General features: G+C 41.0%; 1 protein-coding gene across 1 annotated transcript in view; it reads right to left on the minus strand.

Moving 5' to 3' along the window:
* Window positions 1-662: 662 nt before the first annotated feature.
* The window catches only part of fndc1 (fibronectin type III domain containing 1), a 224,126-nt gene continuing 197,974 nt past the window's right edge, over window positions 663-26,814 (minus strand). Inside the window, exons 19-22 of the mRNA XM_069931639.1 lie at window positions 24,138-24,167; window positions 13,133-13,294; window positions 3,936-4,058; window positions 663-2,680 (exon numbers count right to left, since the gene is read on the minus strand). Of these exons, the coding sequence (XP_069787740.1) occupies window positions 2,550-2,680; window positions 3,936-4,058; window positions 13,133-13,294; window positions 24,138-24,167 (446 nt within the window). The 3' untranslated portion in view covers window positions 663-2,549. The remainder of the gene's footprint in view (window positions 2,681-3,935; window positions 4,059-13,132; window positions 13,295-24,137; window positions 24,168-26,814) is intronic.

A 26,814-nucleotide genomic window follows, 5' to 3' on the forward strand; every position in this document is an offset into this window, starting at 1 on the left:
TGACCACCCTTCAACCGGATTGCATTAACATGGACTTATCCATTTCCGTCGATGCATCCCCAACCCTTTCTTCTTCCCCCCAGCTTAGTCTCTTTCTTCGCTTTTCCCTTCGTCTCATTTCACAGAGCCAAAATAAATTCTCTCCTCTTATCGTGTCCAGTTAACACCTTTTGTTAGTCTGGACTCCTCCCCCTGCCAGTCTTCTATCTTTATTCTTATACCTTCATGTTGTTTGCTTATTGATTGAAGATGGACTCAGGCCTGAAACATTGGTAATATATCTTTACCTCCTATGAGTTCCTCTAGCACTTCTGTGTGCTTTTAATATATTGCAAGCTTTGTTTCTGTTGAATTTCCCTGCCCCAAATACAAGGCAATTGCAGTTTTTCAGTGAATTTCATTAATGTGAACCTTACAGATTCCACCACTGCATTAACATTACCTAAAGTATTCTGCACGAGCCTTGAACAGAACATCCCAAAAGATATTTTTTAATCGAGACAGAAGTAATCTAACTGCCCCGAATCTGCCACTGTCACAAGATGGGTTTAATTTCTGAGATACTGGGCATTACTTTTACAGGATACGACAGAACAAGATTTTACATTAAAGATTATTCAAAATGTTCTGGATTAAATGAAAGACAAGTTTGACACACACAGTGTTGTGATGCAAATTCAAGTTTAAATTTCATGTTATCCATTCAACTATCACAATATACATTTCGAAAAGGATACATGGGCTGTTTATTAAACACATCATAGATTCCATCCATGTAATGGACTGATTTTCAAAGATTCATTGTCTTGATATAATTGAAGCATTTATTCTTTGACCTAACATCTATACTACTATTTTAAGCAGATTGGATTGCTTTCAAAGCATGGTTATGTTTGAAGTGCAGAACATAACAACAGATTTGGCGCAATCATTAGCCAAATGAATGCTTTTCTTTGTTAATGCCTGAGATGCTCTAATTGGAAAAGCCAAAAAACCTGTGTGGAATTTATAAATCTTATTTAAAAATGTTTCTAAAAAAATTTTTTAGCTATGAAATATACTTAGTTATAAAAAATGTTCACTTTTAAAGGAATTTATCTTGCACATTAAATCTTGCTAACATTGAATGAAAAACACACAAGAGGCACATCAGAATTTGAGAAGCTAAATTCCCTGATCTAATGGGTCCCAATAGGGAAGTTATGTTGGAAAAGATTGGAATTGTTAAATTCATTGTTCAGTGTTAACCACACTCCAATTGAATGAGACTTTTTGACAGGAGTGTGCAGTGAATTCAATTGTACAAATAGCTATTTTTTTTTGCGCCAGCGCAATGGTTTACCATAAAAGGAGCCACATTTGATGTTATTTCACTGTGATGTTACATTTTGTGCCATTTCAAAATGGCATAAATTCCTTGCGCCTGCACAAAAATCAAGTTCTTGAACGACTGTGCAACTATAAATGAATGCAACAGGGAAATTGCAGGAATAAATTAGGCAAAGCTCCCTTTATACTGGTGCCAGAATCTACAATTCAAGTGCATTTTTTCCATGTAAAAATGTAAATTTTTTTACAGATATGAAAAATAAACATTTTTAATGAACATTGAGTTCACTGTAAGGTACACATGAAAATTTGTAATACTTAGATTGGTATGTTGAAGCCGAAATTATTTTTCGTTTCTGATTTTTTTCTCAAAATACGAATAAAAGTAAATGACCAGTGTGGATATGAATCTTGCCTGCTATGTGCATGCTTAGTTTAATTTTATGTTACAATAGTCTGCCATAGGCCTTCAATAAAATGCACTGTTCATTAGATCATGTATGCAATCCATCATCCAGGAAACAATGCAATACTGGATCTGGCTCAGGACTTTGCAATTCTTAATACTTTCACACTAGAACATTCCTGAAGAGCACAGGACATGTAACAATGCTGAGTAATTGGAAAATAGCACTGATAAAAATGGTGCATAATTTCAAGGTACAGCAGTTTGTGGCGATGAATAAAATGAAAAGATCAACAAATGCGACTATGAAATAACAATATTCGATAAAGCACCATTTCACTTTATTCTAATAGCTCAATATGTTTCTATAATTAATTCTGATATGCGCCAACAAACATCGAATAACCTGCTGCAAACTGATAGTCTTATAAGTGCAATTCTCAGAGGGCCTCAAATGCCTAAGATAAAACGTTGTTTTGTTTCACATCAGCAGAGCTTAGATTTGTTCTCTCTGTCAGTAGTTGCTCACTGAACATGGAGAATGGAAGCACAAAATTTTTGTCATATAATAACAGACAAGTTTTACTTTTAAACTTAGATGCTCAATTTACATACATGGATAAAAGAGGGGTATTTTATATATTCCAGTACATTATGGAAGAAACAGTGTTGGAAATTGTGGGAAAAATCTTAATTATTCGATAGATTGTTCCATTTTCTATTTCAAAAAGTTCTCCCAGCTCTCAGCTAGTTCACCTCACAAACAAGTAGAGTTGATGACTCCTCCATGAGTAGTTTCCACAAAGTCAGATCATTACCATTTTCCTGGAATAGGCACTCCACATTCGTACCAGCCCACGTAGAAATTGGATGTTCCACCATAATTCCCAACTCCACCAATGAGCCCAAATGACACAGGCTCTTGACGATAACTTCGATAATAACCTAAACATCCACATCAGGAATTAGTTATTGACTGAACCGAATAATGTCAAGAACAAAACAAAGTGTTATTTCTTCATTGAAGACAATTTGGGGGTAAAGATTTGACTAAAACAAGTTTGAATAAAATCAAATCAAATTTTGCTTTGATACATGTTTTGGAGAGACTTTAGGAAGTCAGGCAACAGTTGAGAGAAACAGAATCAATGCTCAGATCAAATTATTCTTTGATTATTAATTATTGATCTGAAGCATTAACACAGTTTCTCTTTATATTTGCTGCCTGGCCTGGTGAGTTGTTCTACAATTTTCTGACAAACACGTCACACTGTCCTAAGCAGGTTACCAGAACGAGAATATGGTAAAGCCACTATGCTAACCTGAGCAAAACTAAGAAATGGACAGAGACTCAACCATTCAAGACATTCAAAAGCTAGGAAGCATTTCAGAAATGATCGTAAGAAAATAAAAGTCTTTTGAAAGTGTCATTCAGTAATTCAGTTGAGCTACTTAAACTCAACGTAAAGTGACAAATACAATTTTTTCAATTAATAGGTAATAACAAGAGACTGTAAGGAAAAAAAAGTAAAAACACAAGGCTGGAGAAACTCAGCAGATCACAGAGCAAACTTCATGCAGTAGAGATAAAGATACATAACCAACATTTCGGGCTTGAGACTTTCATCAAGGTCTGGGCAAAATGTTGGCAGACACCTGAATAAAATGGTGTGGGGGAGGGGCAGGGGAAAGAGCACAGACAAGGTCATAAATACATGGATAAGGGAGAGAGGAACAGGAGGGAGGGGCGATAGTTTGAGGAATGGGGAGGAAAGGGGTTGGTTAGCTGGAGGAAAGGGATAGGGATGAGAGGGAGAATAGGAAGTGGTCTATCAGAAACTGGAGAAATTGATGTTAATGCCATGTGGTTGGAGAGTCCTCAGGCAAAAATATTAGGTGATGTTCCTCCAACTTATGGGTGGGCCTGCTGCATGAGGCAATGGACAGCGTGCAGTCTTGTTAAAAAATATTTTGAAAACAGAAATGACTATTTATGCTCCAGTTCACTTCTCATGGTTTCTGGATACCTATTTTCTCATTCAAACAGAGGTCTTGGTATTAAGGCTTCAAGACTCATTGTTTGACAGATTATCTCAACCACTTGAAGCCAGTGGCCCATGACAAGATGCAGACACATCTCATATAAATGGACATTTTTTTTTCCCTTAGCTTTGGCATTTGCTCAACAGAATTTGATCACCTGGGATGACAGGTAGAGATGCAGGATATGCATGTGTCCCCGTCCTTCCCTCCAGGAAAGAATCAACAAACTGGCAGTGATCTTCCCCTTTTCCCCAAGCATCTCCAACGCTGTAAAATGTATCTGAAAAAAGAGAAAGTGAAATAATTTTGACATTTAGGTATTTGGCATTACAAAATCTCCACTCACCAGTAAAGCATCACCACAGCCATAATCTCTTCTCAGTTAGTCAAGAAATATAAACGAAGACAAAATATTCAGAGTTGCAGAAAAAAATCATCTAAAAAATGAGTTAAGGGATACAATGACAGGTTAAAAACTCCTGTATTACAATTAACTTTTTTTCTCAGATCATGGAAGTATGGTTTTTGATTCATGAAATTACCAGTGCAACAACAAAGCAACCTCTTCAAATTCTGGCCAAATTAGATTGCAATTCACTTTTAAACTCTTTTATTTTTGCAAGACTTAAGCAGGAGGTAAAGTTTTATCTATCCAGTCCATCCACATTTTCAATCTATTGGAATTTTTTTTTAACAAAGCGAAATTCCATCTTGAAATGTCTAAAGATTTCTTGCTCAATCATTTGTGCCCAGTAATACATTTAATTTGTTCAATGAAAATGTCACTTCTATGTTTATTATGTATGTTTGCAATTACAGAATCATAAATTTATAGAACAGAGACAAGGCCATTCAACAATTTATGCCTGGGCATCTCAGTTCTGTAATGGTCTAGTACATTTTTCCCTGGAGAGTGATTGAGGTATTTAAATTAAGGGCTTGTTTCCTGTGGTGTAATGTTCTATGGCCCTATGGAAGCTGCATGAAAATTCCTTGATGGCCATATCTGCACCCAGTGTGTTGAGCAGCAGCTCCTTAGGGACGGCGTTAGGGAACTGGAGTTGCAGGTCGATAACCTTCGTCTAGTCAGGGAGAGAAAGGAAGTGATAGAAAGGAGTTAAAGGCAGGCGGGGGTGTGGTCACGGGAGACAGACAAATGGGTCACAATCACTAGGTAGAAGGGGAAGAGACATTTATTAGAGAGTGCCCCCACAGCTGTACCACTTGACAATAAGTACTCTTGTTTGAGTACTGTTGGAAGGGAACAGCCTACCTGGGGGAAGCAAAAGTGGCTGTGCCTCTGGCACAGAGTCTGGTCCTGTGGCTCAGAAGGGCAGAGAAAGGAAGAGGAAGGCAGTAGTGATAGGGAACTCTATAGTTAGGGGGTCAGACAGGCAATTCTGTGGACGCAGGAAAGAAACTCAGATGGTAGCTTGCCTCCCAGGTGCCAGGGTCTGGAATGTTTCAGATCGCGCCCAAGATATCCTGCAGTCGGGGGAGAACAGCCAGAGATTGTGGTACATATTGGTACCAATGGCATAGATAGGGAAAGGGAAGAGGTGCTGAAAAAAGAAACAGGGAGTTAGGAAGGAAATTGAGAAGCAGGACCACAAAGGTAGTATTGTTGGGATTATAGCTTGTCCCAAGCAACAGTAAGTATAGGAGTAGAATGAGGTGGAGGATAAATGCATGGCTGAGGGATTGGAGTAGGGTGCAGGGATTCAGATTTCTGGATCATTGGGACCTCTTTTGGGGCAAGTGTGACCTGTACAAAAAGGAGAGATTCCACTTGAATCCCAGGGGGACCAATATCCTGGCGGGAGGTTTACTAACACTACTGGGGAGAGTTTAAACTAGAATTGTTCGGGGGTGGGAACCAAACTGAAGAGACTGGGGAAGAGGCGGTTGGCTCCCAAACAGAGAAACCTTAGAGACAGTGTGTAAGGGAGGATAGGCAGATGATTAAGAAGGGACATGCTCAGATGGATGGTTTGAACAAACAAAGGAGGAAAAACCCAACACCCAACCCCAACCAACCAATTTTCCCTTGCAACCGCTGCAACCGTGTCTGCCTGTCCCGCATCGGACTTGTCAGCCACAAACGAGCTTGCAGCTGACGTGGACATTACCCCTCCATAAATCTTCGTCCACGAAGCCAAGCCAAAGAAAGAAGATTTTAACACAAGGTGTATTGTGAACAAAAGCAGATGAGCTTAGAGTGTGCATCAGTACTTGGAACTATGATGTGGCAGCCATTACAGACATGGATGGCTCAGGGACAGGAATGGTTACTTCAAGTGCCGGGTTTTAGGTGTTTCAGAAAGGACAGGGAGGGAGGCAAAAGAGGTGGGAGTGTCACAGCTACAGAATAATGGATATCACGGAAGGATTGTCTGTGGAGTCTCTGTGGGTGGAGGTTAGGAACAGGAAGGGGTCAATAACTTTACTGGGTGTATTTTTTTTATATATAGGCCACCCAATAGGAACAGGGATATCGAGGAGCAGATAGGGAAACAGATCCTGGAAAGGTGGAATAATAACAGACTTGTCATGATGGGAGATTTTAATTTCCCAAATATCGACCGGCATCCTTGGGTTTAGATGAGGTGAAGTTTTTTCAGAAATGTTTCTTGACACAATGCAAGAGGAGAGACTGTACTAGAGTTGGTATTGGGAAATGAATCTGGTCAGGTGTCAGATCTCTCAGTGGGAGAGCATTTTAGAGATAGAGATCAGAATTCTATATCCTTTACAATAGCATTGGAGAGAGATAGGAACAAGTTAGAAAAGTGTATAATTGGAAATTGGAAGCTTAAATTGGGGACAGATGTTCTCAGGGAAAAGTACGGAAGAAATGTGGCAAATGTTCAGGTGATATTTGTGCGGTGTTCAGCATAGGTACGTTCCAATGAGACAGGGAAGTTATGGTAGGGTACAGGAAGCATGTTGTACAAAGGCTGTAATAAATCTAGTCATGAAGAAAAGCTGACAAAAGGTTCAGAGAGCTAGGTAATGTTAGATAATAAGGCTAACAGGAAGGAGCTTAAAAGGAAATTAGGAGAGCCAGAAGAGGCCTTGATGGGCAAGATTAAGGAAAAGAGCAAGAGGATAAAATGTGAAAGAATAGGACCTATCAAGTGGGAAAGTGTGTATGGAACCGGAGGAAATAGCAGAGATACTTAATGAATACTTTTCTTCAGAATTCACTGTGCAAAGGATCTTGGTGATTATAACGATGACTTGCAGCAGACTGAAAAGCTTGAGCATGTAGCTATGAAGAGGGAGGATGTGCTGGAGCTTTTGGAAAGCATCAAGTTGGATAAGTTGCCGGGACGAGATGAAACGTACCCCAGGCTACTGTGGGAGGCGAGGGAGGAGATTGCTGAGCCTCTGGCAATGACCTTTGAATCATCAACAGGAACGGGAGAAGTTCCAGAGGATTCGAGGGTTGCGAATGTTATTCCTTTATTCAAATAAGGGAGTGTGGAGATAGCCCAGTAAATTATAGATCAGTGAGTGTCTTACAAGATGCTGAGACAGGATTTATGAACTTCTAGAGAGGTATAAAATGAATAGGAATCATCAGGATGGCTCTGTCAAGGGCAGATCATGCCTTATGAGCCTGATGTGATATTTTGAGGATGTGACTAAACACATTGATGAAGGAAGAGCAATAGATGCAGTATAGTGATTCCCAAAGTGGGCACTGCTGTTCCCCCTGTGGGCAGTGGAAAGATTCAAGGAGGCGGTGAGGGAAAAGGGGGTATTCCAAACCTTCAGACTTGTTATTATTCAATTTTCTGCAAATTTTAATGAAGAAGCCAGTGCAATAATTTTATGAAGAGACTCAGTATGGTTATAGTGTCACTACCCCACTCTCAGTGCCGCCACTAACCCCCACCCAAGTGCCGATGAATGGGGGGGGGAGGTGCTTGGAATGTGGTCTGCAAGCCAAGGGGGTGCCATCCCAAAAAAATTTGGGAACCACTGATGCAATGTATATAGATTTCAGCAAGGCATTTGATAAGGTGCCCATGCAAGGCTTATTGAAAAAGTGAGGAGGCATGGGATCCAATCCAGAACTAGCTTGCCCACAGAAGGCAAAGAGTGGTTGTAGAAAAGTCAGTGACCAGTGGTGTGCCTCAGGGATCTGTTCTTGGACTTACATAACATTTATAAATGACCTGAATGAGGAAGTGGAGAGATGTGTTAGTAAGTTTGCTGATAGTACTAGTAAGGTTGGGGGTGTTGTGGATAGTGTGGAGGGCTGTCAGAGGTTACAGCGGGACATTGATAGGATGAAAAACTGGGCTGAGAAGTGGCAGATGGTGTTCAACCCAGTGTGAGTGGTTCATTTTGGTAGGTCAAATATGATGGCAGAATATAGTATTAATGGTAAGAATCTTGGCAGTGTGGAGGATCAGAGGGATCTTGAGATTCGAGTCCAAGGGACACTCTAATTAGCTGCGCAGATTGACTCTGTGGTTAAGATGAAATACGGTGTATTTGTCTTCATTAATTGTGGAATTGAATTTAGGAGCTGAGTGGTAATGTTGCAGCTATATAGGACCCTGGTCAGATCTCACTTGGAGTACTATGCTCAGTTCTGATTGCCTCACTACCAGAAGGATGTGGAAGCCATAGAAATGGTGCAGAGGTTTACAAGGATGCTGCCTGGATTGGGAAGCATGCCTTATGAAGTGAACTCAGCCTTTTCTCCTTGGAGTGACGGAGGGGTGAGAGGTGACCTGACAGAGGTGAATAATATGATGAAAGGAATTGATTGTGTGGATAGTCAGAGGCTTTTTGCCAGGGCTTAAAAGGTTGCCACAAGAGGACACAGGTTTAAGGTGCTGGTGAGTAGATATAGAGATGTCAGGGGTAAGTGTTTTATGCAGAGAGTGGTGGGTGGATGGAATGGACTGCTGGCAATGGTAGGGGGATACAACAGGGTCTTTTAAGAGACTTTTGGATAGGTACATGGAGCTTAGAAAAATAGAGGGCTATGGGTAAGCCTAGTAATTTCTATGCCAGGGATATGTTCGGCACACATTTGTAGGCCAAAGGGCATGTATTATGCTGTAGGCTTTCTATGATCTATGTTTCCATTTTATTTATTTTTTAAATTTAGACATACAGCAATGTAACAGGCCAATTTGGCCCGATGAGTCCATGCCACCCAATTTTACACTCCATTAACCTAGAGCCCAGTACATTTTTGAAGGTTGGGAGGAAACTAGAGCCCCTGGAGAAAACTCATTCATACACGGGGAGAATGTACAAACTTATTAGACAGCACGGGATTTGAACACTGGACCAGTCCCAAAAATTGCTGGCGCTGTAAAGCCGATGCACTAACCATTACACCAACCGTTGTTTGGCATTTATCTAAACCCTTCGGTTTACTTTCAAACAATGCAGACCTAGAGATAGATATGGTAAAGAAATTTGCAAACCAGCACCATAAACTCCAGTCAAGTAGAGTTTCAGGGCGAAACAAAAAGGAAGAAATGACTGAATATTAACCATTCTTTTTCTTCCACAGAGTGGTGAATCTTTAGAATATACTGCAAGGTGATAGAATGGATTCTTATTCTATCGTTTCAAGGACAGAGATCACAAGACATCTGATCATATTATCTCCTGTATTAGTTTAGTTCAATTTTGAGATATCAAAGAAAAATGTCACCCTTATTTTCCTCTGGTTTAATGCCTCTGTCAGATGATTAGATGATTACATAAATACAAGGGTGGGGACGAGAAAATAAATATTTGTTCAAATTATTTTGCCTTTACCTCAAACTTTTGCCAGCTGCTCAACTTCCATCTTAAACTCTGGTTGTGAAAAATACAGAATTTAGAATTTACTTATTTGGTAAAATATTACTAAAGTGAGATACGGATCTCGGGTTTTGAAAAATTGGCTAAACCATTTTCCAAGTCTCTAAATATTTTTTCATATAGTTTGTCAGCTTCAAACATTTCATTTCACATTTCCAGTGCAGCTGTGATCTCTGATAATAAAATCTACATCATCTGGCAGATGATTAGTGTTAAAATTGTGGCAAGAAACTGGGGTGAGAGGGTGGTCACTTGCTGAATACTAGAATCTTGTAATGTGCAAACACACACAAGATGCTAGCAAGCAAAGACAAAAGAACAAGTGTTTTCCCAGATTGCATGACCGCTGCTATGGCATTTTTCTGCTTTCATGGAAATTTGTAATTGAATATTTTTCTCCTCCATTGATGGTGACAAATTGTCAATATGTTCCCAGCTTCCCCATCTACTTGGGTAAATCTTTTCTCTTTAGTCTAAAATGCATTGCCATTAAGCATGTCATCCAGAAAAATCAACTGTGATATTCAAGAGCCAAGAGCATTGAAACATACCATCTGGACATGTTTTCAGTTTCAACACTAGATTCTTCCACCAATGTCCATCTAACCATTTTAACATGGTGTTAAGTAATTGACTTCAACTTTTCTTGTTTATTGCCATTTTCATATTCAGAGGACACAGTGAAGTATAATAAAGAGAGAAGTCTTTAAGTGCATATGCAAACAAGTAATCATATTGGTTAATGTCAATGAAAGAGAAGATCTGCAATGTGCACATCCTCCATTCAGTTATTTTATGACCCAGAAAGGCTGACAAATATTGCAACTGTAAGCAAAACATGGGACAGTTTCAAAGAGTATGCCTCAATAGGTACTGCTTTTCTGCTTTGATAGAGGTCCACCATCACACTTCATATTAGGCATTGCCTCTGACTGTCAAGGCTGGAAAAATTAGCTCAAATGTAATCCTCAATCAATCACCCTTGAGCCTTCTATGCCAATATTAATGATTATCCATTGGACAAGAGCCCATGGGAGGTCAGATTGTGGTGGATGTGGACATGCAAAATCATGGCCTTGGGTATGCCAATCAAATGGATAACACATGTTGGGTCTCTTGGCACTATGCCCCATTCTGGGGCAAGGGACTGACTTAATTCATGGGCTAATTCACAGCTTGTGTACAATGTAGAATTCTGACATCATTACAAAGGGTACAATAAAAGGCTGTCAGAGATGAATAATTTCAGTTATAAGGACATTTTTCCTTAAAAACAATAGAGCCTCATGGGAGAATTAATCGAGGTGAATAGAATTCTAAGAAGCCTAGAATGGGTGAAAATAATGAATCCAATAATTCAATAATTTCAATAATTTGAAAGGGAAATCAGGAAAAAATGTTGAAGTGTTTGGGAGATGGAGTCAGATATCTTAAAGAGTATTAGAGATGGAGAACTCCATAGTCAAGAAAAATAAATTGATGAGCATTTATTGTGCTGCACATAATGAGCTCAGAAAAAACAGATTCTTTTTCATCTCTGCTTCAGTGTGTCACGTCTCCAGAATGGAGGACCATCGCCTTCCCAAGATCGTTTTCTATGGTGAGCTCTCCACTGGCCACCGTGACAGAGGTGCACCAAAGAAAAGGTACAAGGACTGCCTAAAGAAATCTCTTAGTGCCTGCCACATTGACCACCGCCAGTGGGCTGATATCGCCTCAAACCGTGCATCTTGGCGCCTCATAGTTCGGCGGGCAGCAACCTCCTTTGAAGAAGACCGCAGAGCCCACCTCACTGACAAAAGGCAAAGGAGGAAAAACCCAACACCCAACCCCAACCATCCAATTTTCCCCTGCAACCGCTGCAACCGTGTCTGCCTGTCCCGCATCGGACTTGTCAGCCACAAACGAGCCTGCAGCTGACGTGGACATTTACCCCCTCCATAAATCTTCGTCCGCGAAGCCAAGCCAAAGAAGATACATTAGGCTTAACTGCCTCATCCTTTGCCATAATTTTCCATGATTCTTATTATCCTTGGGTTGAGAAGAAATGCAAAATTAATTTAATCTTTTCTACATTTGTTGTCCCTAATTTTGGGTTAACAGAAATGTCTTCGCAATATCTACTCCTTGAAAACTACTCCTGACAGTTAAGAACATCTCAATTCTTCTTGAAACAATTTTCCACTCTCTGGATTGCTTTTACATTATTTTTATAAGACTATTAACTGAAATAAAAAGCACTCTGCTCCAAATAAATTAATAGCAATGAAACGACACAGGCTACTTTCAGACTGGATGATGTGTTGATCATGAAATCTACCTTGCAAGAAGTTTTCCCATGGCACTAACCTCAAAACTAAAAATTGATGCAGGATCAAAGGACAGCCTCTCTTTTCTGAACCATTATCCATACACCACTCTCCTATTCTGCTTAATTATTGGCCACTTTGCTTTTCATTGTGTGGATGAAACAATGACTACACTGAAAAATATGGCGATTTCGACAAAAATAAGTTAAAGCTGAACTAATATTTCTTGATCATATCTTCCAGAAGGTTTGAAGGATTTTTAATGAAAGCATTCTTGTAGTTATGGCCATTCACAATAAACAAATTTACAGAACATTCTGAATCTAAACGTGCAATTTTACTCAAACTCTGTCTCACAATGAACAGCAGGATACTCAATGAAGACTCTTTCAACAGATGCAAAATCTGTAAGTTGTTAATATGGACTTGTGTAAACCATTTGACAATCTCACATGGTAGACAGGCCTAGAAGATTAAGCAACGGGATTCACGGTGACTTGGAAGGTTGGATTCAAAATTGGCTTGCCCATAGAAGACAGAGGGTAATGGTGAAGAGTGATGCTGCCATGAATCTTGTGCAGACTAAAGAACAAATGTGTGTGCACAAATATCAATATCCATGTGGTAATATGATTGTATGCACTAGTTGGCCTGCACTCCTGCCTTGGCTCCTCCCTTAGTCCTGCCCATGTGACCCCAGGCCATAAAGGTCGAGTCCCCTCTCCTTCCCACTCATTTTCCTAGGCTGGACCAGGGCCAGCAATCTCTAGCTCAATAAAGCCTATCGTTCCCCTCAGTCTTCTATCTGCATCATTATTGGGGCTACCGATAGCGCCCAACAATCCAAATATATGCTTGCACAAGCAAATACAAATGAACGTACTGATGAAAACATGGATACATGTAATTTGTACATTCTTCCATATTCAAATGTCAATGTAATCACACACAGCTGATCACATTTAGATATATAAATGCACAAAATGTTGTGAATGCACTTACACAATTAGGACTAGGAGATGTAATGCTTTCTCATTCTTTAATACCATCAGACTAACATGGCTATTGACATACAGAGATATATATATATGGAGGGGTGACATCATGATGTGGGCGTCATGATGTACAGCAGGGCGGGCTTATACCCAACACAAAATATGCCAAGGATATAACAGGCTTTGCAAATTTTTCATTGATTGCTTACCTCTCAGTCCTTCAGAGAGAAATATCTTGTACCGGAGAGAATTGCAAAGTACTACTCCAACAAACTTGCGATACCAGGTGCGCTTCACATACTGCTTTCCCATGCATTCACTAGAAGATGGTTCATATGTGAAAGTATAAGGAATCCAAATTGGCTCTCCTCCTGTGGAGAATAAACACACAGTGCTATATAACCACAATGTAGCCCATGTCGCAACCATACACAATCCATGTGACATTAAGGCAACCAGCTTCCAATGTATATCATTTAAGAACTGCTGTAATACAATATATTCCTTCTCCTTTTATGAAGCCAACTGCAATAATGAAGCAATTTCACTCATGTCTTTAGAATTAGACACAGATTTATCATTTATACTTTGAAGCCTGTCTTGACCAAAACAATTTCCAAGACACAGCCAACACAAAATTACACCAACTAAGTATTTGCAAGCCTGTTACGATAACCACAATAGCCTGCCTATTGAACTAAAACAGAATGGTGAGCTTAATCCAAAATCCTCTCATTTGACAGCAGCCACATTCAGAATGTTGGTTCTGACAACTTTTCCTTGTTTTACATCAGGACAAACTCACTTTCCTGAGAAGTCCATGGAGATTGCAAAAGAAATGTTTTCATGTTAATTTTACAGCCCCTTCTCTGCATCTTGTATGCTGAGATATTTTCAGTTTTTGCAGTTTTTAATCTTGGGACCTATTTCAAGAAAGAGGGGTGAATACCCTGATCCCTATGATAGGGGATAGCCAATTCATGCAAACTACTGCATTGTTGTGGCAGAGTAAAATTTTGATCCTGTGACAAAAATATCCAAGATAATTATAAATTGAAACTATGACCTCCCTCAGCCCTCCTCTCTCAATCTTCTATTACGTGTGAGCCTTTCTCTCTAACTCCTCTCCTGTCCCCTCTACCCCTTCTTCCCAGGGGTGATTTATAGGCAGCATTATGATTTCAGCCAAGGCATGTACTGATTATTCAAGATGCAAGGAAGAAATGGAATGGTTGCAAGAGAAATAACAATGTTTGATCAATGGGCCATTTCAAGAAGGGAATACTTCAGTTAGAGAGTGGAAAAAGGAAAGGAGAATCATATAAAAAGGGGAAAGATCATTTGGAATTGGGATTCAAGTCATGAAACAGTAATGTGACTGAAATTATCAAGTCATTTGGTGTGCAGCAGGCAGTGCTGGCTGCTGTTACATATGCAGTATGTCTCCAGATGAGTTCCCAGTTCTGTACACTATCTGTTTGGCTTCAATGTTTGTCTGCATATCATTGAGTTTCTTGCTATTTGGGAAAAGATCAGCAATGGAAAACTTATTTCTTGTGGCCCACTGATGAAATGAGTTTTTTGCATGTAGTCACCAGTGATGCAGGGAAACAAGGCAACTTCAAGTGAAAGCTAATTCCAAAATAGAGTCACCGAGGGAATGTAGTAGCTGCCCAGGTTAACAAAAAGCTTTGCTGTTGGGGGGGGCTTTCATGGGATCCCGTTGAAAAATTAAGTGAGGCCACAACAGTAATAGCACCTAGTTGACTTGGAGTAAGTGAATAAAGGAAAATGCAGAGATCATATCTGGTGACTTGGGAAGAAGGAATGCTATTTTAAGGCAATAAAAAGGTGTAACACACAGCCAAAAGAAAGAACTTCCTTTAACTGGTGCTTATATGTCCAGTGGCAGAACATCCTAATGTGCAGGAAGCGGGTAGAAGAATGAACAAATAATGGTAGGATAGCCTCATCCGCCAGAGGATGTGGAGGATTTCTCTGCAGCTCATTAAAAAAATCTCCTCAAGGATGTTTTTGAAGATCAGAAATACAGATAGATTTTATTAGACTTCTTCCTATTTCCATCAGGATGAATAAATATTGTCCAACTTTTCTGGATAACTTCACAAATACGTTAAAGGTTTTTCATGCGAAGCAATGACTGCCCTGATGAAAGCTTGGCATGGAGGTGCTCTGCAGTAACCTGTGATATGGGAAATCACTTCACTGGACTGATCATGCAAGAGACCTTGAAACCATTTGGCAATGAAGGGAAATGACAGTTACATCATAATTCAGGAATTGTCAAGCATAGGAAGAGAACAGTAAAAGACTTAAAAAAGAACTGGATGAACAGAAGGAAAATTGGGATTAAATCTTACTATTGGTGTTAATGGATATCAGGGGAAGTACCTCATGTCCAGTGAACCACTTACTTCATGAGGTAATGACAGAAGCCACAAGAGAACAATAATCCACATTTTGAATGAAAAGCAGAAGACATCCACTTGGAACAGGTTTACAAGGTTACTTAAAGGACAAATGGAAGAGGTCTGTAGACTAACTGAAGAGAATATTGGCAGAAAGCATAAAACTAGTTGAACAAATTTAGAGACACATATATCACAAGAATGGGTCTTGGGGGAATCAAGTGATGGTGAGAAATTATTCAAGGGTGGGAATGCCTGAAACAAAGTATGAAGGGTCATAAATCACCTAGACAATGCTAGCAAGGTTTTTAAATGCTGCACAAATGCCCATAACTTCTCAGGGTGTTTATTCTGTTAAGATCTGATGTTAAGAATAATGCATTTGATTAATTTTAAGCACGTTTTTTAAAATGTAAAAATAGAAACTTAAGCAAAACTTGCAAACATCTTATGGCAAAAATTGAAAGTGAATATCTACCTCAGCTCCTCCCCCCATGTAATGATAACAGCTCACATTACTGACTCCAACATATTCCTGGCTGCAGTGTCGAAAACCTGTGTCAGGAACGAGCCGTGTGTTGCAACAATATGACCAGCTAACAAAGTGGAAATCACAGAATTTCAGAATAGTTGCTACACAGAAAAGCCATTCGACATTTAAGTCTGTACTAGCTCAATGTAAGAACATTGTTGCAAGATCTACTCCCCATTCTGTCCCCACTTACCTCACAAACCAATTCGTTTCACATGCTTTTTCTCCGTCTTTTCATGTTGAAATTGAATTTGCCTCCACCACTACTCTCAGGGGTGCATCCCAGACCCAAATCTCTATTCAATCACATTCATTCTCTGTCCCATTGGTTATGACTTTCCATCAATGAAAGCAGCTTCTCTCCATTTACTCCCCACAGAACCTCCTCTGATCCAAGGAGACTAATCTTAGCTTCATGACTCAGTGTCCATAACTCAAATCACTTATTCCCAAATCATTGAGACTCTACTGAATATTCTAAAATGACTTCACATCTTCCCTCAAATGTAAAACCAGGCACAACACTCTTGTTATGACCAAACAAGTTTCCCTGCTAAAACACGCCCAAGAATGCTTAGTAATAGCCAGTCAGGGTTTTCTCAATTAAGTACAAAGGAACTTTATTTTCTGACAAGACTATTCAACTCCAAGCCTTATGAAACCTTGGTTCAAACATGTGTAAATTCTTGACAAATAGCAGTGGTAATTGTCCATGTCATCAATACACCACTCGAGCAAATATGGCATTCAGTAGTGTTGGTAAAATAAATGGGAATCTAGACATTGATTTAGGGAGTAGGAGAGGGGGGGGGGGGGCAAGAAGACAGAAAGAAGAGAAAACTCTCCTGTGGCAAGAGTCACATCAAGCTCAGAAGAAGTTGTATATCACCACTGGAGGAGATCCCCAAGGCAATGTTTCAGGCCCTGCAACTTCAGTTACTTTATCAATGGCATTCCCTTTGTGTTATAGTCAGATGTGAAATATTTGCAAATTATGTAATTGTACTCAATTTTGTTAATAATTCCCCTGTCATTTGCAGTATATAAATTGCAGGGGATTGCTGTGAACTGCCACACACTCACTGTGGCACAGAAGGTGCATGACATGCTTGCATTCATTTGCCAAGGTATTGAGTACAAGAATCGGGATGCGACTTTACAGTTGTATAAAACATCGATTTGGCCACATAGTCCATCATTCTGGTCACTGAACTAAAGGAGAAATGTGACTAAGCTACAGAGGTCACAAAATAAGCCGCTTTCAGGTGGCCAGAATACCCGACTGTAAAGCCACCTATTCTACCTCAGTGCAACTGTCAGGTGGCCACCTGAAAGTGGAGAACCCGGCCAGGAGGAGCACTTACCTAACCCTCCTACTGTAGGTATATTCTCCGGCTTGGAGAATTCCCCATTGCACCTGAAAGCAGCACCAAGCAAAGCGACTAACAGCTTTCAGGTGCCTAGCAGTCCCCGCTGCCTGATGGTCCCCTGGTGCCCAACCCTGTAGTCCTGTGTCAGGGGGCTGTCAGTCAGCGAGGAGGGGGGCTGTCAGCAGCGGGGAGGGGGGCTGTCAGACGGCTGCCCTGCCCTGACTTAGGAGCTGGCGTTTGCTCCGCGGCACCTCTCCCCGCTTCAGACCTTTCAGGTGGCAGAACACTGCCTTCAGCACTGCCACCTGAACGTCTCTATAGATTCACAAGGATTGGGGGCCTTGAGTTTGAACAGGCTGGGTGTGTTTTCCTTGGAGCAAAGAAGATGGAGAGATGACATGAAAGATACTATTGTAAATGTTGGTATTTAAGGTGACTGGGTGTGCAGGACAATCCCCAGAGTTTTCACTTAAAATGTAGGTTTTGATCTATACTCGCTGTATGAGAATGCTCTAAGTCTGACACTTACCGCTGAGAGCTTACTGCCCCAATAGTCCTTTACCAACCATCCCACTGACCAATGGAGTGATGCTGTTAAGCACACTACTAAGCAACACAGTCATTATTATTTAAAATCCAGCCAATTCATTTCAAGTAATGGAAAAATACTGTCAATTACCTATTCAAATGTTCCCTACAGGCATAATGTAAAGACTAGTGATGTCACTTAGGTGATGGTTGGGATTTCATGGTAGCTGGAACACTCCACTTATGAATCTACAGGGGTCATCTGTGTGGTGCACTGTGGTGCAGCAAGCAGATACAAAACAAAAAGAATGTACTACAGGCTTTAATCCACTTAAAGTTTTGTACATCAGTTTCAGTCTCAATGGTCCCATGTGTGATTGATCTGTGAGGGGCCGGCTCAAGGTCTATATCCAGGTCAGTTGATTGACAGCTGGCCAGGTGGAGTCAGCCTCCCAGGTGGTCTTCATGCAGGTACAAAGGTCGCCCCCTGCAGTAGGCTGGTGGTTGTATCACCACAATCTGGTGCTCCTGTTGTGGTCTCCACTACATTGGAGAGACTGGGTGCAGACTTCGTTGAGCACCTTGGCTCTGTCTGCTGCAATAGCGTGGATCTCCCAGTGGTCACCCATTTCAATTCATGGATCATTCCCTTGAGGTGCACCTGCGTGAACAGTGAGTGAGGAAGAAATATTGTTTCTAATTTGTACTGACTATGGTCTTCCAATGAGGAAGTCAAAGATCCAGTTACAGAGTGGGGTGGTGGGGGTTGCAGAGTCCCAGGGTTTGGAACTTGTTGGACAGCACTGAGGGAATAATGGTGTTGAAGGCTGAGTTGTCGTTAATGAAAAGTAGCAGGATGTATAAGTTGCTGTTGTCTAAGTGATCCTGAGATGAGTGGAGAGCTAGTGATATTGTGTCTACAATTGTGAAGCAATTGTGATGATAGGTGAATTGCAGTGGGTCCAGATTTTTGCTTGGGTCTGTGTTAATTCTGGTCATTTAATTATCCAATTATCACCTTTTATTTGTTGGTCTGGACTCCTCCCCCTCCCTTTCTTCCACCTTTCTCTTTCAGTCTTTATTGAGACACTTGCATGCTTTTTGCTTATACCCTGAAGAAGGGCTCAGGCCTGAAGTGTCAGTAATATATTTTTACCTTCTATGGAGAGAAAAGCTGAGTTCTTTCCACATTTTACATCCATGAAAATGCCTTGTTAATGCTTTTCAGTGTGGTAGACATTGACATCTTAATCAAAGGACACCAAATCAAATCAGTCTCCAAGACGCAAGTACATGACTTTACCTATCATTTCTATATCAGCCTCAGGAGTACCAGATTTTGGTAAGTGATGGTATGGCCCAAAAACTACCAACTCTCACACAATTCTCTGCATCTAAGTCAATATTTTATCAGCAATTGCATGAAGATATATGATTTTTAACATACTGCAAGTAATGCAGTGCTTTAGGACCAAGGAATAGGTCAGATTTCTAAAATTATTTGCCCAACATCTCATTTGATGTTTTGGCCAGAAACGTTTTATTACACAATGAGCTTTCATCTAGGCAGAGGCTCTGGATTCTTTTCCCATGTACCTGTAATTCTTTCAGACTGTGTGTGCTGCTTTTGAGCAGAGATTCTTTCAATCTGTTTTTAACGAGTGGAGGCTGTTTAAACAAAGCTTTATGCTATACCTGCAAGCCATTGGAATCTATAGTGAACTAGATACATGGAAGATTGCCATGGCGGGACCTCAAGCACTAAAGGTTTTCAACACATTTATTTTTGCCAAGGCAGAAGACCAAGGCAAGTTTGACAAGGTTATCGAGATGTTTGATGAACACTACACGAAAGAAAAATGAAACCTTTGAGAGGTGCGTGTTTCACTCATGCACGCGGCTGCAGGGATAGAGCTTTGATACTTTTTTTTTAAACAGACGAAAATAAAATCAAGAACATACAATTTTGGATTGCTGCAAGATTCAATGATCCGTGATCATTGTGTTCGTGATTATTGATAAGAAAATGAGAGAGAGCATGCTGCGAGAGACAGGGCTTATCTTAGCTGGAGCTGTGAAGATAGGCCACGCCAGTGAATTAGCTCGGCAGCATACAAAAAAAGTTCAGTAATAGTGTAAAAGCCAGTGAAAATGGATGCATAGTTGTAGCCACAGTGTCTGGACACACACACAAACAAAAAATGAGATACAGGAACCAACAAAAAGATGGAGAGACATTCAATTGTAAACGATGCGGCACTAAACATGCACCAAAGCAATGCCCAGCTGATGGAAAAGTCTGTAACAAGTGCAAAGGGCAGAATCACCATGCAAAGCAATGTTTTTCCAAAGAGAAACTAAACAGAAGTTAAAGTGAACAGACCACAGCAGATACTGTCAAATAAACTGCTCTCAGTGATACAATTTTCGTGTGCATTGTTGTGCAGGAAGTGAACAGTATTGAGCAGGATAAATGGACCACATCATTTCAACAGGGCAAAGGTAAATTTGATCTCTGAGCAGAACAGCAGGGCAATGCTCAAAGCATCCAATGGACAAAAATTTGACACAAAAGATACATTTAACTCAAGGTGAAAGTTAAAGAGCGGGACCTCAGGTTCGCAGTAGTCCCAGATGGACATTATTCACTGCTTGGTGACACTTGTGAAAACTTAAACCTAGTTAAGAGAGTGTATCACATTAACAGTGGCCATGTACAGAACAGCACAGACGAAATACTGGATCAATTTCCTGACACCTTCAAGGGGTTTGGAGTTCTACCATTCACCCATAGGATACAGTAAAAGAAGATGCACAGGCAGTAGTACATGCCCCAAGGCAGGTTCCAGCACCACTAAAAGAAAAGCTCAAGCAGGAACTCAACCAAATGAAAGCACTAAAGAGCCATAAAGAAAGGCCCACAGAATGGGTGAATTCAATGGTGTGTGTCAAAAAGAAGAATGGTGACCTGCATATGTGCATGGACCCAAAAGACTTGAATGCCAATATAAAGAGGAAATATTATCAGATTCCAACCAGGGATGAAATTACAACCGAGACGACTAGTACAAAGTTTTTCACTAAATTGGATACATCCCAGGGCCTCTGGCAAATAAAACTGCATGATGATAGCACAAAATACTGTACATTTAATTCACCATTTGGCCGATACTCCTGTCTGAGGATGGCCTTTGGAATTTCCTCAGCTCTGGAAGTGTTCCACAGGACAATGAAGCACATCATAGAAGGCATTAATGGAATACATGTGTACATGGATGACATGATCCTATGGGGATCCACACAAAAACAACACAACGAGAGGCTCATCAAAGTGCTACAACACATCCAGAATATGGATTAAAGTTAAACAGAGAAAAATATCAGTTTGGTGTGAAGGAAATCACCTTTCTGGGAGATAAACTGTCAGAGGCAGGTGTGGAGCCAGACAAGAGCAAGGTGAAAGCAATTTTAGAGATGCCCAGACCCACTGACAAAAAAGCCATATTGAGAGTGCTGGGAATGATCAATTTCATTGGTAAATTCATACCAAACTTGTTTTCTAAAACAATGCACCTAAGGATGTTGTTACAGGATAAATTTGTATTCTTGTGGACAGACAACCACGAGGAAGAATGGGGACGACTGAAGACCATTCCAATTACAGAACCAGTATTTTTGACGTTCTTTGATGCATCCAGAAAGACAAAAATATCCATGGACGCTTCAAAAGATGGAATAGGTGCCGCATCTCTTCAGGCTGTAGCATAGGCATCAAGGATGATGACAACATCTGAATGCTGATATGCACAGATCGAGAAAGAGTGTCTAGATCTGGTTATGGATTCAATAAATTCCACAGTTATGTGTATGGTCAACCAACATTCATGGCAGAAACAGACCACTAGCCATTAATAGCCATAATCAAGAAAAATCTCAGTGAAATGTCACCGAGAATCCAAAGACTGATGATGAAGCTACAACGTTATGACTTTGAATTGATGTACGCACCAGGGAAACTGAATGTGTTAGCTAATGCATTATCCAGGGCAACGATGCAGAGTGAAGCACTCAAAGAGAGTTCCAGAGACAGATGTTAATCTTCATGTGAATCTGATCACTGAATCTCTTCCTGTATCAACATGAAATCCAAGCAGATTGCAACTGAAAGGATACAATTCTATAGGTCATCAAGAATCTGAATGAAGAATGGCCTAGAGGTGAATGTCAGCCATACTACAACATCAGAGTTGAGCATTATCAATGGGCTTCTACTCAGACAGAGCAGAATTGTCAATTCTCAATCACTATGACAAGAGATGCTGAAAAGGGTGCATAAGAGGCACCTTGGAATTGAAAGATGCAAGAGGAGGGACAGAACTGCTCTTTATTGGTCAGGGATCAAGGCTGTCATTGGCAGGATTTTTTCAAGCTGTAAGACCTGTTTAAAACATCACACAAAGCAGACAAAGGAACCCATGATAACAACTGATGTACCAGCAGAACTTTGGCAGGAAGTTGGGACTGATCTGCTCCACATGGATAGAAAGAATTACCTACTGGTTATCGATTATCTATCAAACTATCCAGAGATTGCGCTGCTTCCTAGCATCTCGGCTGCTTGTGTGACACAAAGATGAAATTGATCTTTGCAAGACACGGAATTCCTTAAATTGTCCACAGTGACAAAGGATCATGCTACAGTTGTAGAGAATTCAAGAACTTTGCAGAAAAGCATGATTTTCAACGTGACTTCAAGTCCTCTGCATCCACAGTCAAACGGTGAAACCGAGAAAGGAGTTCATAGTTAAACAGTTGCTCAAGAAAGCACTAGACAGTGGCTCAGATCAGAATCTAGCTCTATTGATTTACAAAGCTTCACCACTTGAACATGGCATGTCACCCACTGAGGTTCTGATGGGACGTGGACTACGCACCACACTTCCCTTCTCTGCAGACCCAAACAAGAACCAAGATGTTGAACGGAAATAAAAGTGTCTGCAATGGAGACAAAAGGCAAACTATGACAAGTCAGTGAGAAGCTTAGGGCCACTGGCACAACATGACTCAGTGAGACTCGGAGATTCCAACACTTGGGACAGAAAGGTTACTGTTATGCGAAAAGTAAATCCAAGATCCTACACTGTCAGAATAGAGGAGGATCACATCAATTCCTTCAAATCTTGACAGAGCCCTTAAATGAAAAAAAAAACAATGTGTCAGAGATTGAGATGGAGAGGATGGTGGTGAGTCTGATCTCAAATTCAAGATCCCAACTTACAAGTGGCATCAGGTCTTTTGGAAAAATTGAAAATATGGGAATCAGCAGATAAAATACTGCACTGGTTGAAATCAACCTTTGTGATTATTTTCAGCATTAGACATTGCTATTGAAGCCTCTCATGGCTTCTCTACCTGCACTGATTCTAATGGGACTTCTTCCAATCTTCTGGTCCAAAATTCAATGATTAACGATTGTTGCAAGGTATTCAGTTCAATTAGGAGTTTCTCTTTGAGATGTACCAGTCCTTTCACGCATGAAGCAAGACCTAGAACCATTCATGCTGATGGACACTAACTGGTGTTTAGAATGTGTTCTAAGTGGTAACTGATGTCCACACCTGAAAATTCTGGACAATGACCATCTCCGCCAACATAACCTAAATCATTTCACCTACAGAATTAAAGGTGTTTCCTTCATCAAATCCATCACAATTAATATCCTAGGATTACTGTTGACTAGAAATTTAATATTAAAAACAGGAGTGGGTAAAAGAGTCCAGGTATTCAGCAGTGGAACAGGTATTCTGTAGTCAGGTTTCACCTTCAAAGCATCGAGGTCAGTTCATTAGTTCTCCATTTATATGGACGAGTGTCGTTACACAACTAGCTCAACTCCAACCAGCCTGTTTCCATCCACACTACCTCCATACCTAACAGCAACTTAAACATCTGCTCTTTCACAACTGGGTGAATATGGCTGCTGTCTACACCATCGTCAAGGTCCAATGCATCAAAATGTCAATATTCTGCAGTGGAGCTTCTGAAGTCCTTCAATGCTATGACTAGACAAGGTAGGTGCAGTGAGCAGATGGGAACACCTCCAAGAACTCATGCACTCACTTTTCTTACATGGAAATATATTGCAATTCCTTCATCATCAATGATCAAATTTCTTAGAATGGAAAAGCAGAAGTTGTTCAAGGTTATGACTCAACATCAACTTTAAAAGCAATTAGGGATGGGCCTTGGCAGTGATCCTCACCCAATGTGAATGAACAAAATAGATTGCTGTCACACAAGTATGCAAAGCAACTAAATAAAAGGTTCAGGGATTTCAATGCCTGAAGGCACTTACCAGGTGGTCTGACAATAATCAGTGGGTTATCTGTAGAAATAGAAAAGTACTGTTAGTATAAAACAAGTTGGCCTCATTAATAATAAAAATTATAAAACATTGTTTTAACAAGCAACCTCCACTTTAAAAAGCTGCTTAAAATTTAGAGCAGTCACTTTCCTGCCAAATCCCCAAATCCTCAATGCAGAGGAATCTTTTAATGTCTTCCACAGAGTTTCACTGTCTCATTACACATATTCATAGTTCACAATGTGGGGGAAAAAAACGTACTTTTATCCAAAATGCTTTACTACTTATTTAGAGACAATGACTTTCACTTCTTTGTTCTCCAGCATCTCAACATTTATTTTATCAAACACTTCATAAATTTATATTTCTATGAGATTATCCCTTGCTTTCATCTCAGGATTCAATCTGGTGAACCTCTGCTCCAACGTCTCAATGAACTAGGAAATTGCACAGACATCAAATTTTATGATCTGTTCTTCCAGAGGCCAAGCCTCAAAGCAGTAACACATGCAGTTCACCAAACCTGCCTTGTCCAAAGATATGATAAATTGCAGAATTTTAGTCTAACTGCGAGATTTCAGCAATCCTGCCAATCTAGCGAAGAGATAACAAGCTGGGTGGATGAAGCAAAAGACTGTGCAAGGAGCTGAGAATTGTTTCATTTATCCAAATGTTACAAAGACCTAAACTGATCATTTTAAATGTCAAAATTCATTCATTTTAAACTTTTCCCACAGTTATTATCCATTCCTGACTGACTTTTCAAAACAAAAACGCAGCCTCCTTGTTTAATTGCCTGATCTTGCAGCTTGTTCCTCACTTTAGCCGAGAATTAATTCTCTGCTCTGACGAACAGTTAAACAAGAAAATCTGCAGATGTTAAACTATAGAACACTACAGCACAGTACAGGCCCTACGGCCCTCAATGTTGTGCCAACCTGTATATTCCTTTTAAAGAGTACTAAACCCTCCCTATCCTGTAACTCTCTATTTTTCTTCCATGGAGTCTCTTAAAAGCCCCATAATATTTCACCTCCACCACCATCCCAGGCACCCTTCAACTCTGCATACCCCTGATCTCTCCCCTAAACTACCCTCCCTTCACTTTGTACTCATTTCCTTTGGTGCTTGGTGTTCCTGCACTGGGAAATAGATGCTGGCTGTCCACCTAACAATGCCTTTCATAGCCTTGTAGGCCTCTGTTAAGTCCCCTCTCATCCTTCTATGCTCCAAAGATAAAAGTCCCAGCTCTGCTAATCTTGCCTCATAAGACATTTTCCAATCCAGGTAACATCCTGGTAAATCTCCTCTATCTTCTCCATAGCTTCCACATCCTTTCTGAAATGAGGTGACCAGAATTGAACTCAATGTCTCACCAGAGATTTGTGGAGTTGTAACATGTCCTCTCTACTCTGGAATTCAATCCCCCTATTAATGAATCCCAGCAAGCCATAGGCCTTATTAAATATCCTATCAACCTGTGCGGTGACCTTGATGGTTGTATGGATTTGGTCCCTCTGTTCATCCACACTCTTAAATAACCAATCATTAACCCTGTATCCTGGTTTGTTCTTCCAAAATGCATCACGTCACACTTATCCAGATTGAACTTCATCTGTGTAATGCACGGGCTGGCCCGCCCCCCTGATGGCACTCTGCCATCAGGATGGACTCCTCCCCTGTGGCCTAGGCCATAAAGGTTGAGCCACCTCTCCCTTCCCTGCACTTCCTTAGCTTGGATCTGGACCAACTAGTCTTCTGTACAATAAAGCCTATAGTTCCCCTCAGTCTTTGTCCTTGTGGTTACAGGGGCAACTGGTAGTGCCCATCAATTTATTGTACAGAAGATTTGAGCTGGCCTGGATCCAAGCTAGGGAAGTGCTAGGATGAGTGCATTGTCTTCGTCGTTGATGGGGAGATGGCGCCAAGATGGTGGCCTCCATGTTTATCACGCTGCCAACTACGATGAAGAAGGCAGAAGTGACATCATTGGGGGTGGAAGTGGCATCGTCAAAGAGGGCTTCCGCTGTGTAGAGGATGGGGGTGGCAGCAAGTAAGATGGCACCTCCCCTTACCGCGCACGCGGCCGGCACCAGAAGCCCCTCAGCCATGCTGCTTTGGGATGAGGCTCTGGACCTGCAGACTCATTGATAATGCCCCTTCTTCCCGCAGCCCGAGCAGGTAGTTCCTTTCGCAAGGCAGAGATGTCCTAGGTGTCTCGCCTGCCACAGAAATGGCATTTCATACATCCTGGCGTCACTGCAGCCGCGGTCGGGTCAGCCGTCCCTGATGCCAACTCCCAGGATGGCAGCCCTCATGGTAGTGCATATGGGATAGGCCCGCTTCTGCCCGTGATTGACTCCACGTGGCGCTGGGCCGAGTCTAAAGTCCTGGCCAGTTGAATCACCCATTTCAGCGGGAGTTGATCCTCCTCGAGGAGACATTGTCGGATATAGTCTGACCTCAACCCCAGCACGCAAGCATCCCAGACCAGGTCTTCCACGCACTGGGCCCCCGGCACAGGGACTGTGGGGTTCCCCAGACTTTTCCCAGTGTGACTAGGGCTCGGACGAACTCCTCTACTGATTCACCAGGCTGCTGTTTTCTAGACGGCAGGAGGTAGCAGGAGTAGACCTCGTTGACTTTGGCCTTGTATAGCGCCCGTAGC

This window comes from Narcine bancroftii, chromosome 4 (genome assembly GCF_036971445.1).
Source record: "Narcine bancroftii isolate sNarBan1 chromosome 4, sNarBan1.hap1, whole genome shotgun sequence".
In the NCBI taxonomy this organism is placed as follows: domain Eukaryota; kingdom Metazoa; phylum Chordata; class Chondrichthyes; order Torpediniformes; family Narcinidae; genus Narcine; species Narcine bancroftii.